Here is a 15,117-nt window from a genome sequence, read left to right on the forward strand (position 1 = left end):
AGAGCAGGGCCATCACAAGGAGAGGAAGAACTTGTGGATGAGACAGAAACTACCCAATCCCTATCCCTGAGTGAGCTGTCAGATATGCCAAAAGATTTCAGCCGTCATTCAGGCGAGCATGTTGTCTCCTGGCTGCTCCGATGCTGGGATAACAGGGCCAGTAGCCTGGAATTAGAGGGTAAGGAAGCCAAACAGCTGGGATCCCTTTCTAGGGAAGGGGGCATTGACAAATTGATTGGAAAAGGGACACCAGCCCTCAGCCTCTGGAGGCGACTCCTGTCAGCTATGAAGGAAAGATATCCCTTCAAGGAAGATGTTATATGTCACCCAGGCAAGTGGACCACCATGGAGAAAGGTATCCAGTACCTGAGGGAATTAGCTGTGCTGGAGGTGATTTATGGTGACCTGAGCAACGAGCGGTTACCCAAAAATCCAGATGAGATCCAGTGCACACGACCCATGTGGAGGAAGTTGGTACGGAACGCACCATCGTTGTGTGCCAACTCATTGGCAATACTGACCTAGAAAGACGGAGAGGGTCCAACAGTGGATGAAGTGGCTAGCCAGCTCCGGGAATATGAAGACAGTCTCTCTTCCTCCCTTGTCTCGGCTGTGGAGAAACTGTCCCGGAAGGTCCAGCAACTCGAAGAAGATAGGTCCTACTTTCCACCTGTACGGACCAGTATCTCAGCTATTAGGAGTCAGCGTTCTTCTGCTCAAGAGAGAGGATATAGAGGGTACACACCACGGGCATCCTGTGGTTTTACCTGCATGACCATGGAGAGGACATGAGGAAGTAGGATGGAAAAACCTACCTCGACCCTAGAGGCACGGGTACGTGAGTTGCAAGGAAAAACAATCACCAAAGGGGGTTCTTCCAGGAAAATTGCTGCTCCGGTTTCCAGTGGGCAGTTCCCCAGACAGAGTAAAAGGGCTGATCTTACTCCTGATTTTAATGAAGAAACTCCTGACTCCTATGTACAACAAGTGGGTAATGAATACTATGAGCAGGACTAGGGGGGCCCTGCCTCCAGCCAGGTGGAGGAAAGGGACAACTGGGTTTACTGGACTGTGTGTGTTCAATGGCCTGGCACATCAGACCCACAGGAGTATAAGGCTGTAGTGGACACCGGTGCACAGTGTACCCTAATGCCATCAAGCTATACAGGGGCAGAACCCATCTGTATTTCTGGAGTGACAGGGGGACCCCAACAGCTGACTGTATTGGAGGCCGAAGTGAGCCTAACTGGGAATGAGTGGCAAAAGCACCCCATTGTGACTGGCCCAGAGGCTCTGTGCATCCTTGGCATAGACTACCTGAGGAGAGGGTATTTCAAGGACCCAAAAGGGTACCGGTGGGCTTTTGGTATAGCTGCCTTGGAGACGGAGGAAATTAAACAGGTGTCTATCTTGCCCATCCATAAGCTGATTTGTCGACTGGAGAGCCAAGGAGTGATCAGCAAGACTCGTTCACCTTTTAACAGTCCTATATGGCCAGTGCAAAAGTCTAATGGAGAGTGGAGACTGACAGTAGACTATCGTGGCCTGAATGAAGTCACGCCGCACCTGAGTGCTGCCGTGCCTGACTTGCTAGAACTGCAATACGAACTGGAGTCAAAAGCAGCCAAGTGGTATGCTACAATTGATATTGCTAATGCATTTTTCTCAATCCCTTTGGCAGCAGAGTGCAGGCCGCAGTTTGCTTTCACTTGGAGGGGCGTTCAGTACACTTGGAATCGATTGCCCCAGGGGTGGAAACACAGCCCTACCATTTGCCATGGACTGATCCAGACTGCACTGGAACAGGGTGAAGCTCCAGAACATCTGCAGTACATTGATGACATCATCGTGTGGGGCAATACAGCAGCAGAAGTTTCTGAGAAAGGGAAGGAAATAGTCCAAATCCTCCTGAAAGCTGGTTCTGCCATGAAACAAAGCAAGGTCAAGGGACCTGCACAGGAGATCCAGTTTTTAGGAATAAAATGGCAAGATGGACATCATCAGATCCCAATGGATGTGATCAACAAAATAACAGCCATGTCTCCACCAACTAGCAGAAAGGAAACACAAGCTTTCTTAGGCATTGTGGGTTTCTGGAGAATGCATATTCCAAATTACAGTCTGATTGTAAGCCCTCTCTATCAAGTGACGCAAAAAAAGAACAGTGTCGGATGGGGCCCTGAGCAATGACAAGCCTTTGAACAAATTAAACAGGAGATAGTTCATGCAGTAGCCCTTGGGCCAGTCCGGGCAGGGCAAGACGTAAAAAATGTGCTCTACATGGCAGCTGGGGAGAATGGCCCTACTTGGAACCTCTGGCAGAAAGCACCACAGAATCGTATAGGTTGGAAAAGACCTTTAAGATCATCGAGTCCAACCGTAAAGCTAACACTTCCAAGACCACCACTATACCATGTCCCTAAGCACCTCATCCAAACGTCTTTTAAATACTTCCAGGGATGGCGACTCAACCACTTCCCGGGGCAGCCTGTTCCAGTGCTTGACAACCCTTTCAGTGAAGTAAAATTTCCTAATATCCAGTCTAAACCTCCCCTGGCGCAACTTGAGGCCATTTCCTCTCGTCCTATCACTTGTTACCTGGGAGAAGAGACCGGCCCCCACCTCTCTACAACCTCCTTTCAGGTAGTTGTAGAGAGCGATAAGGTCTCCCCTGAGCCTCCTTTTCTCCAGGCACCCGGGGAGACTCGAGGTCGACCCCTAGGGTTTTGGAGTCGGGGATACAGATGATCCAAGGTCTGCTATACTCCAACTGAAAAAGAGATATTGGCAGCATATGAAGGGGTTTGAGCTGCTTCGGAAGTGGTTGGTACTGAAGCACAGCTCCTCCTGGCACCCCGGCTGCTGGTGCTGGGCTGGATGTTCAAAGGGAGTGTCCCCTCTACACATCATGCAACTGATGCTATGTGGAGTAAGTGGGTCCCACTGATCACACAACGGGCTTGGATAGGAAACCCCAGTCGCCCAGGAATATTAGAAGTAATCGTGGAGTGGCCAGAAGGCAAAGATTTCGGAATATCGCCAGAGGAGAAGGAGGTGATGCGTGCTGAGGAGGCCTCAGTGTACAATAAACTACCAGAACCTGAGAAGCAATATGCACTGTTCACTGATGGGTCCTGTCGTATTGTAGGAAAGCATCGGCGATGGAAAGCTGCTGTATGGAGTCCTATACGACAAGATGTAGAAACTGCTGAAGGAGATGGTGAATCGAGATAATTTGCAGAAGTAAAAGCCATTCAGCTGGCTTTAGACATTGCTGAACGAGACAAGTGGCCAGTGCTCTATCTCTGTACTGACTCATGGATGGTGGCAAATGCCCTGTGGGGGTGGTTACAGCAATGGAAGCAGAACAATTGGCAGCGCAGAGGCAAACCCATCTGGGCTGCAGCATTGTGGCAAGATATTGCTGCCCAGGTAGGGAACCTGGTTGTAAAAGTATGTCACGTAGATGCTCACATACCCAAGAGTGGGGCCACTGAAGAACATCAAAACAACCAGCAGGTGGATCAGGCTGCTCAGATTGAAGTGGCTCAGGTGGATCTGGACTGGCAACATAAGGGTGAATTATTTATAGCTTGGTGGGCCCATGATACCTCAGGCCATCAAGGAAGAGATGCAACATATAGATGGGCTCATGATCGAGGGGTGGACTTGACCATGGACACTATTGCACAGGTTATCCATGAATGTGAAACATGCGCTGCAATTAAACAAGCCAAGCGGTTAAAGCCTCTGTGGTATGGAGGGCGATGGCTGAAATATCAATATGGGGAGGCCTGGCAGATGGATTCTGTCACGCTCCCACAAATCCTCCAAGGCAAGCGCCATGTGCTTACAATGGTGGAAGCAACCACTGGATGCCTGGAAACATATCCTGTACCCCATGCCACCGCCCGGAACACTATCCTGGGCCTTGAAAAGCAAGTCTTATGGCGACATGGCACCCCAGAGAGAACTGAGTCAGACAGTGGGACTCATTTTTGAAACAACCTCATAGACACCTGGGCCAAAGAGCATGGCATTGAGTGGGTATATCACATCCCCTATCGTGCACCAGCCTCTGGGAAAATCGAATGATACAATGGACTGTTAAAGACTACACTGAGAGCAATGGGTGGTGGGACATTCAAACATTGGGATACACATTTAGCAAAGGCCACCTGGTTAGTCAACACGAGGGGATCTGCCAATCGAGCTGGCCCTGCCCAGTCAAAACTTTTACGAACTGTAGAAGGAGATAAGGTCCCTGTAGTGCACATAAAAAACATGCTGGGGAAGACAGTCTGGGTTTCTCCTGCCTCGGGCAAAGGAAAACCCATTAGTGGGATTGCTTTTGCTCAAGGACCTGGGTGCACTTGGTGGGTAATGGGGAAGTCTGCTGTGTACCTCAAGGGGATTTGATTTTGGGTGAGAATAGCCAATGAACTAAATGGTATGATATTAATTGTTATATAATACTGTATGTCATTACTTCTGTGGTTGCTATATGCCATATCAATGGTATTTCAGTAAGAATCACCCAGATTAATGAAGAATGAACTGTGATGAAACCAAGCAAAGTGCAGCAGTGATGGAACCAGAACTGGCTTCAGCATGCAACAATCCAACACCACACACCATCTCTCCTGCCCTGAAAGACTGTTATGACAGATGGAGCCCAAAGTCATGGACTAAATGAACTCGACAGACATTTTAGAGGGATGGCCTATAGACCAAGGGAATGATATCTGTGTGTATATATCAAAAGACAGGGAAAGTGGTGGTGATTAATTGGAATGTATTGGAAAGGGTAGGACCTGGGCATGACGTAGATGGTATAGAATAAGGGTATGGATACTGTCCTGGATTCGGCTGGGATAGAGTTAATTTTCTTCCTAGTAGCTGGTATAGTGTTGTGTTTTGGATTTTAGTGTGAGAATAATATTGATAACACGCTAATGGTTTGGCTGTTGCTAAGGGGTGTTTACGCTAGTCAAGGACTTTTCAGCTTCCCATGCTCTGCCAGGTGCATAAGAAGCTGGGAGGGGGCACAGCCAATATAGTATATCCAAACTGACCAAAGGGCTATTCCATACCATATGGCATCATGCTCAGTATATAAACTTGAGGGGAGTTGGCTGGGGACAGCGATCGCTGCTCGGGGACTGGCTGAGCATCGGTCAGCGGGTGGTGAACAGGTGTATCACTTTTTTGTTTCCCTTGGGTTTTGTTCCGTTCTCTCTCTCTCTCTTTTTTTTTTTTCTCATTATTATTTATTGTTATTATTATTATTTTGTTCCAATTATTAAACTGTTCTTATCTCAACCCACGAGTTTTCTTACTTTTGCTCTTCTGATTCTCTCCCCCATCCCATCGGGGGGGGAGGATGAGCGAGTGGCTGTGTGGTACTGAATTGCCGACTGGGGCTAAACCACAACACCCCTATTGGTTTCCAGATTTATTTTTTTTTTTCTGTGGGCAAAGTAGATGCAGGATGCGCTTTGGGAAGGATTGGGAGGGCACGTTTTTGGTTTGTTTGTTTCCATGTTATATACTGTGGTCCAGTATGCCTTTTGATACCTGTTACCTGGTGACCAGTTTTTCAGGCACGTGCTATTGAACAGTATGCATGATGAGGAAGCACGGTGGACTGAAAAAGGCATCCCTGACTGGGGCTGGCATCGTTCTCTGCTTACTGTTGTTTAAAGCAGTTCCAAGTCTGCCCTAGGTTATACTGTCTGAATATAGAGAGAGCTCTCTCATTTTTCTAGCTCCAGCTCTATCTTTGTATTGTCTATTTTGCTCCATACAGCTTGCTACAGTAGTTTTAGTGACATTTTTCTGGGCTTTCAACTGGAGTAACACTAAGAAGCAGTCCAGCAGTGCTCATTTTTGTCATGTATGTACTACTGGTGTAGCTAGCTCGAGAAACAATGGTATGATTGCTTATGTGTCCGTATCATAATTATTTGTTTGAACATTTGTTTGAAGATGTTAGATTAAGAGCAGATCTTAAAAAAAAAAAAAAAAAAAAATTATCCAGGATGCTGATATTTTTTCTGAAAACCTGATTGTATATGCATGCTTGGATATTTTTATGAAAATGTTTATTGATAATACTGTTTTTATATAGACAGAGTAGTAATTTGCATTATTTATGTTAGCTACAATAACTGTTGGGGGTGAAGATTTTGTTGTAAATTCTTTCTTATGTTGATTCAAACCTGAAATGTTTTTAAGTCTGTTTCTGTCATTGCAGATTTGTTTTAAATTTTAAATAGATTTTACCACTTGAAAAAGATTTTAGCACTTGGGCTTTTCAGTTACTAATTGTGAGGACTTCATGAGGCTTGTAAGATTGTTGCTAGTGACTGCGTCCAAGAGAAGAATTGGATTTAGTTTTATGTTCAGATTGTTTAAATTATCAATGTTACAACCCAAATGCTGCAATTAATCTCAAACTCCTTCAAAACTTCAGTAAGGGTTTCTTCACCAAGACCTTCCACTACTTCCTTAAGGATCTTAAGGATTTATCTGAACCAGAATGTTAATCCCATAATTTTGACGCTCCTTTTTCTGGTAAAAGGTTCTGGTAAAAACCTATGAAAATTTGGTGGTTAAAGTAACATTTTGAAAACAAGTCAAAACAAGACTCATATTTTAAAATACGTAGTAAAAGAACTTTGGAACTCAGCAGTCTGGATCGCTTCTTACTTACAGGGTCTGAAATTTACTTGTTGCTCTATTTTCTTCAAAGTAAAACTAGGCAAACCATGGAAAACAAACTAAACTTGTTGAATTAATGGAATAAGGTCCTAATCAAGTACTTAATGTATATAAATGGACTGTACTGAATTCCATTATCAATGAAGTGGAAGCTATTCCTTTGTTCACAATTACAACACCATTGCATGTACAGTTTTTTTAAGGCATCGGCTGAAGTGGCAATAATAGAATAGCATGTTTAAATATGCACATTGTCTTGAGCAATTGCAGGGCAGAATATCTAGCCTCCTAACACGACATAAATAATGAGTAAAGTGTTTTCTTGTGTTTGGATGGAACTTCATGTGTCCTTTTCATGTGTCCATGTGTCCTCTTGTCCTGTCAGTGGGCACTACTGAGAAGATTCTGGCTCCCTTTTCTTCATTCCCTCCCATGAAGTGTTTATACACATTGGTAAGATTCCCCCTGAGCCTTCCCTTCTCCAGGCTGAACAATCCCAGTTCTCCCATATGCAAGATGCTACAGTCCCTTAATCATCTTTGTGGCCCTGTGCTGGACTCGCTCCAGTAAGTCCATATCTTTCTTGTACTGGGGAGCCCAGAAATGGGCACGGTATTCTTCAGTGCAGCCTTACCAATGCTGACTAGAGAGGAGGGATTACCCCCCTCCACCTGCTGGCAATGCTCTTCCAAATGCAGCCCAGGAGGCTGTTGGCCTTCTTTGTCGCACGGGTGCATTGCTGGCTCGTGGTCAGCTTGGTGTCCACCAGGACCCCCAGGGCCTTCTCTGCAGAGCTGCTTTCCAGCTGGTCGGCCCCTAGCATATATTGGTGCGTGGGGTTATTCCTCCCCAGATGGAGGACTTGGCATTTCCCCTTGTTGAACTTCATGAGGTTCCTGCCTGCCCATTTCTCCAGCCTGTCAAGGTCCCTCTGAATGGCAGCACAGCTCTCTGGTGTATCTGTTGGAATATGTAGAATTCTATGGTGTTTTGGTTAGAGGGAATGATGAGAATATATAATTCTATCTCAGAATTACCGTCTTTCCCATCCTGGAGCCATGGTGTTCTAAAACACTTCTCTTTAAATAGTACACTTAAATAGTAAACTATAGCAAAATGAAAAACTTTCTTTGAGCAGTGAAGAACAGAAAGCTGTCCTGAAAAACAAAGAAGAGGAAATATAAACAAATACTGACAGAAAGATGAAAGGGAGTGTCATGGGTTTGATGGGGGAGCTTCCTGGGTCTTGCAACAAAAGAAATTTTTATTTTTCCTTCAAACCCTTTTAAAGACAACTTGTACATTAGGAAACTGGGACTGAATTATCTTAGGTATAGAAAGCTATGTTTCAACTTCAAAGAACAGAGTATTCTCTGACTGTCTGAGACAAACTTAGTTCTTTCCACAAGCAGCAAGTAAGCTATAGCATACATTGTATTCTATCTGCGAAACTTGTTACTCAAAGGAAAACTTTCTTCATATATGCACAGATACATTTCCTTAAACTGAACTGATTGTTTAGACAAAGTGTATTTTTGTATTTAGGGATGTATAGCAACCTGTGTGTGTGTGTTTATGTGTGGGTATTCGAGTAGCATGGTATATTATGTCATTTAGTATTTCTATGACTAGTAATGTAGGTAGATCAGGTTTTGTATTGTGTGAGTAACATAGAAATATTTATAAAACAGTTTTTAGCATTTCAAGTTGACAGCAATTGTCTTCTACAGGACTGAAACCAAGTTCATTATGAGTTATGTATATACCTGTACTGTTGACATTTTATGATAATGGATCTAGTAGTCACTAGAAAATAGTTTTGTCTTATGTTTGAGAAATACCTTTTTGTGCCTTTTCATCAGTTTGTATTTACCAAAGGTTTTTCATAATGGTAAATGACACTCCTTTTATTCTTGTAATTAATCATCTGAGATGTAATAATAATAAAGTAATAATTACTGTTATTTGGACACTAATAGGTTTATGCTTTCATCAGTGAAAATGATTGAGCTGTGTGTTGTGATAATTTTATATAACTGCACTTCCTAGTGGTATTTATGACCTTTGTAAAGTGTTTTGAGATTTTTTGGTAAAAAATACTATATTATATAATACAAAATCTAAATGTCAATATTTGCTTTGTAGAGTTGTCAATTCAGGAAGATTTTTATCATATTGAATGGATTTATCGATTCTCTTTTCAGAGTTTTTTTGTAAATTGCTCTGCTTAGACTTACCACAAACAATAGAATTTGGATGCGCATCCAAAATCTAGCCTTCTTTTGAGAGAAAGAGATAGCAGAGACTTTAACAGTTGAAGTTATCTAAGATCACGGAAAGACTGATTCATTTAATTTCATCTGCCTGTTTGTCCTCTTAGTAGAGAGTATATTGCTTATGGATGCTTCAGTTCTCTTTTTCTTCCTGTTTTGTTTTGCAAACCTGTTTTTTTCTATAGAGGTTGATTGCCAACAGCATTTGTTGAAGAAGTTGTTTCAGTTAATGGAAATATTCTTATGGATATGGGGTTTTGGGAGGGAAGGGGTTAATAGAGACAAAAGTGATAATTCAGGCCTTTACAATTAGATATTCCATCAAAATAACAGTAATGAACATTTTGATAAATTTTTGTTTCTTTTATTTGTTAGGCAACAGCTTAAGTGATAGTCAGGCAACCTGAAGTTTATATATGGGAAATGGGAAACCTGGAGAGTAAGTGACAAAACAGTCACACCCCTTTTTTGCCCTGCAATGTGGCATAGTGTTTATTGTCTTTGTGTCTGATGCAACTTAAAAGTAAATAAGAAATCAGGAAAATTCAGGGCACTGATTTCAGTGTAGAAATAAATTTCTGATTTATTCAGCTATTCTGTAAGCTTTCTCTGAGCCCTATTAAAAATAAAAAAGAAATATCATAGGTGTAGACGTGACTTTTTTTCTTCCGTTATTCCAGTGTTTTCTTATATAAAAGTATTACAGGTAGAGTTTAATGATACATTTTGAACTGAGTCATTTTCAAACTTAAGTCACAAGATATTTTGTTTAAATCCTTATTTATTGTTTTACTGTAGAGCCCATGAGTCATGGGTTAGGACTCATTATTCTAAACATTTTACAGACAATGAACAGTAACAACAAAAATATTCTTTATTGCAAACTCAAATTTTTAGATTCTGTTATGTGTCTGTGGAATTCTTTTTCAAAGAGCATATGCTATTTTTCCTACTCAAAAGTTAGAATATAAAATAGGAAAGGAGGATAAATTCTTATTTAGGCAGTTTTGATACTCTATTGACCTTTTTCAATAACTACAGGATGATTAGCATTGTACCAAGCCTCCTTCCAGCAATTCACAATGCATTTTATTAATTTAAATATAGTTCTTCAGTGTAGCACACCATGAAACCTCTTTCTGTTTAGCCTAATCCATTCTGCGCTTCAGGGTTGCTCAAAGGAAGCAACTACCTCTCTACAGTCCTCTTCCAAATTAGTTCTCTCAGGCTGCTATGTAAAAGCATTTTCCTACCTTGGACTGATCTTCAGAGATTTATGATTTCTGATACATTCAGGTAAGGAACACATCCCCCATCTGTTACTTGTTCAAGACAGTGAAATATAGCCTACTATTACTCTCCTTGAATGTTACACCTGTTTCAATTATGTGCAGGTTCTCAAGAAATGAATCACTTTGGGGTTTTAGTCCTCTCAAGACAAGAGAGACAAATTCATGGTCATGATGATGGCTTTTTGTACTGACTTCCATTCAGCTCCCAGACTGCTTGGATCTGATCTCATGCCATTGCTGTCAATTATGCAGTCTATGTGAATTATAACATCCAGACCTACCTAATATCACTGTACTTGATGATTTAGTTACTGACAGGCCAAGCACTACAACCTTTCTTATAGGTTTGGGAAATCCTGTTACAAAATGGAAAATATTTGCTAAGATATATTTTTCCCATGTGAGAGAGATTCTCTAAATGGGCATCTTAAAATCGGCTAGTCCACACAGACCATTGATATGAAACAACCTTGCCTACTGCATCTCAAGCATATTGCTTTCTTCTGTAGATTTAAGGTCAGAAGAGGAATGTTTTTTTAAATAGACTGCGTTTGTCAATGTCTCCCTCATAAATCTTTCTGGTAGGTTAGAAAGCTAGTTTGAAAAAATTACAGAGACAATATCAAAAGGAATATAAAAATTTGAACTTTTTTCCAAGCTTGCTCCAACATTGACTGTAACCACTGTGGTAAGATTCCAAAAGGTTGGTGCATGTATGGAGAGACTATGGGAACAGATCAATTTGCTGGCCCACTTAGTCACTGAGGAACATCAGTGCTTTCAAAAAATTAGAAGATAATAGGTAGAAAACTAACATTATGGACCCTAGAGATTAAAAAAATATACTTATTTTTAATAGCAATTATGTGGAAAAGAGCATTGCCAGAAAGACCAGTATAAAACTATAATGTTTTTCAAGCTCAGAATTAGTTTTTAACACTGACAATAATTTTCTGAGGGGAATGATGAAGAAGGAGAAAAGAAGATAGCTATTTTGGTATCCTCTAACACTCAGATTTCCTGGTTTCAGAATCTAATGGTATTCCAGGAAATTCCAGTTTTCTTTGTCTGGGATAATTTTTTTTTAATACTTGTAGAAATCAAGGAAGAAACTCTTAAAAATTGAAGATTGATGTGATTTGCTAAAGATAATTGAATGAATGTTTTTATAAGATCTGTGGCAAATAACGCGCAAATTGTTACAAGTATTCTTATATCCTCAGAAGGACATGGAAAATGTTGTTCTTTGCTGATGTCAAAAGTGTATCAGACTGAAAAGTCAGTTACACCATCTAGATTTTGTTTGTAGAACATTACATCTTAACTAGTAATTACATGTTAATTACCAGTTTGAATTTGGTGGTACTTGCAGAATCCTTCAGTTTTATCTTGTTTGTTTGTTTGTTTGTTTCACTGCTTTGATAGCAATTATTGGTGTTCCAAAAGAAAGAAATCTCAGAAGGTACAATTTTCTAAGGGGCAGCAGCTTTACTATTTTGTTTCAAGTAATGTCTATTTTTGGGTACAGCAAAAAGTATCAGTGAAGACTAAGAAGTACTGGATAAAGTTTATACTGCAGAAACTGGATGAATGATGAGTCCTCAGATTTTTCATGCAAGCAATTTGAGTGCTAACATCAAAAGTAATGTTCCAGAATTGATATTATATTAGTGGAAGGAAACTAAAACCAGTAATTAGCAGTAGTGACACCACACATCATGCATGATTAAGTCTTTTTCTGCATTAAATTTATGCTTCTGCATCTCATTAGGTTTCAGTAGAATTACTTTTGGCTTTTACCAGAGCAAATGAGAAAATAATTAAGCCAATAGATGAGATCCTGTATTTAGATCTCTGTCTCTTTGACCAGAAATTAGAAGCCAGTAAAAGATACTGAATGACAAAGACTCAGAGAAAGAAAGAAAAATTGTAATCTACAGGAAAGTATAGTACCTCTGGGGAACAAGAAGACATAGCCTAGATGTAACATAAAGACTTGAAATCTGTGTGAAGGGTTATTACTTTTTTTTTTAAGAAAAGAAGCATTGTTGTGAAGAGCTGTATTTCAGTAGGGTACAAGTTGTCATGAGTCTACCCAAGCAAATCCCAGGGAACCAGAAACAGCGTTCACTGGGGAAATAACGTTTATTTTAAAAAGGCTGAATTAGATTTCTGATGGATACAACTCATTGGCATATGTCGGGGTTTATTTCAGAAGTTTTGCCACATAGTGCAAAGTCATATTAGTTGTAGGGCAGGACATACAGAACTGGTAAATAAAACAATTTAAAATCTTGGACTATTTTGTAGTAATTATATGTCTAAATGGATAACTGAATAAAGTAATTACCTTTTATGATTATCTGTACTGCTGATGTAGAATACTTGAGCACCTGTTAGAGAATGTTTAGAGAACTGTTAGAGAAATATTTCAGTTATGATGAATTTCTGATGAAAGCTTAAGAGCAACTTTTGAATATTGAGTCAGTCTTTTACCTCTGTTAGCATTTTGATATCAGCTGGCCATAATTTCAGAGCTCAAGAACAATTTTAAAAAAAATCTGAATATATTGTTGTATCAGTTTGTCATAAGTAGTGAACAAATGCTTGGGGCATCGTTCTTTTGGAAGAATACAAAGAAAATTGAACACATAACTGAGCTTGAGAAAAAAAATATAAAATCTTTTGGAAAAAAAAAATCTTCCTGTTTCACAAGGTTATTGGCTTGTGCTTAGTAGAATACCATTTTTTTGTTATTTTGTTGTGAGACAGTAGAGACCCTTCATGATTTGTCCAGTTTTGGGATGGGTGGACGTGATGTTCCAGAAGAAAATATACTTTGTTAGAACTTGGAGACTTGGGTTCTTATAATAGAGAGCATATGTTCTCCATAGCTCGAAGACAAACATTTTTCACATTGAACTTAGAGTTCTTGATTTCCATGTGAGTAAACAAGGTATAAATTGCAGCTATAAAATTTTGTTAAGTAATGAGTAGTAGCATTCTTCTGGACTGTCTAAAAAGGGGGGTGATGGGTTGTATGTGTGTAAACAGGATAAATTACTTTTAAAATAACAAAACCAGTCCTTTCTGTATGCATTTACCTAATTTAAAATGCAAAGAGGTTTGTGTCCTTGCTGAAATGTGTCTAGTCTGAAATGCAGACTAGATTTGAGAATAGAATCCCTTGGGTTTTTTGCTTGACTAAGTTTTCATCTGTACTTTTTCTCTCTTAGTGTATGTACATATAAATGAATCTCTTTAAAAGACAAATTTCCTCCCTCCTCCCCATTCTTTCTGCTCCCATCAGTCTAACTCTGCCAAGTTGGTTAACTGGTTATCATTTAAAAAGCAGGTATATTATATGCCCTAAAATTGTACCTGAAAAATGAAAGCTTTCTTAAAAATTAGCTTAATTAAATATAAATTTTAATGTAAACATTTTATCCATTTCAGCTAAATAATACTGGATTAGGATAAGCTTATTCTGAAATAAGGGCCCATATACACATTTATTAATTCACCTTCTCTCATACCATCCCTATTACTATTTTTCTTAGTTTGAACACACCTTATCATCATTCATTCATAACCTCACATTGGTGAGATGGCCAGTCTGAAAAATTATTCCTGTTAATCACATTCACTGTATATGAACTATTTGTAAACACAGAAAACGAAGTAAATTTTATTGTTTTCTTTGTTTCAAATTAGGCTCATGCACAGTTAGTTCGAGAAGTCGATGTAGAGAAGGTGACAACTTTTGAGAACCCCTATGTAGATGCAATAAGAAGTTTATGGAATGACCCTGGAATCCAGGAATGTTATGATAGACGACGAGAATATCAGTTATCGGATTCAACTAAATAGTAAGTATATAGTGGTTACAAACAACTGTATCTTATTTTCTGTTCTTTCTAACAAAGTAATTCTTACTTTTTATCTTTTTATACTATATTTTTGTGTACGTACATGTACATTTTTTTGTGTGTGTGTGTACAAGTATCTGTGTGTGTGTGCATATTCAGCACAAACATACACTTAACTTGAATGTAAAGGCTACTGTAAGGAAGGTAGTGTATCTACTTTAGTATTATGTGTGTGTTTGTTTCCCATTCCCTATGATAATTTGAAATCTTACATTAAGTTTATTACTAGGGAAGTGCAATCAAGGGTAGACCTCCATACAGTTCATAAAAATTATAATGCCCTAGAACATCTGTTTTCCCAGTTTTTTCCCTTTCCCTTTTCTTTCCCTTTTTCTCTTTCTCTTTTGAGGTAAATAGTACCAAGCAAGTGTTCTTGTGTTTTGTTCAACTGCCTTTCTTTTGTACAAACAAGACCTAATCTTGAAAGAATATGGCTGCCAAGAAGGCAAACACATAACTGAAAACAGACTTCAATTTGTAAAGGGTGGAAAAAAAAGCATTTTAAGTTAAATCCTATTTGTTATAGATCAACAACAATAAAAATGCATATGTGACTAAACTTGGTCTTGAATGGCACATGTACTCTCTTGCGGCAGGATTCTGATAAAATAACAATGTGGAATTTAACATTGGACCCTGAGGACTGTCTAAATGTTGGCTCCAAGAAATTCAGTTGCTCTGAGTAATATACTATATAGCTCTGGTAAAATTTTTCATCTGTTAAAAAAAAAAGGGATGATGGTAGAGGAGAATGACCTTTTGGTGTTGCCCACTAGAAAAGGAATTAGCATACTTGGTTATTAAAGCTGTGGCAAAAACTTCCATGGTCTCCACTGGAACTTTTAGATTAGCTATGAAAATTAATCATTCTAGTTATATCATTCTAGTCTCCATGTCAGG

The 15,117-nt window shown here is 39.7% G+C and overlaps 1 protein-coding gene across 4 annotated transcripts in view; it reads left to right on the top strand.

The window, feature by feature from the left end:
* The window catches only part of LOC140650776 (guanine nucleotide-binding protein G(q) subunit alpha), a 151,468-nt gene that overhangs the window by 75,770 nt on the left and 60,581 nt on the right, over nucleotides 1-15,117 (top strand). For all 4 annotated transcript variants that reach the window (XM_072859516.1, XM_072859517.1, XM_072859519.1 and 1 more), the window contains one exon: nucleotides 14,003-14,157. In XM_072859516.1, coding sequence (XP_072715617.1) covers nucleotides 14,003-14,157 — 155 coding nt within the window. The remainder of the gene's footprint in view (nucleotides 1-14,002; nucleotides 14,158-15,117) is intronic.

The sequence above is a fragment of the Ciconia boyciana genome, chromosome 4 (assembly GCF_034638445.1).
Source record: "Ciconia boyciana chromosome 4, ASM3463844v1, whole genome shotgun sequence".
Classification (NCBI taxonomy): Eukaryota; Metazoa; Chordata; class Aves; order Ciconiiformes; family Ciconiidae; genus Ciconia; species Ciconia boyciana.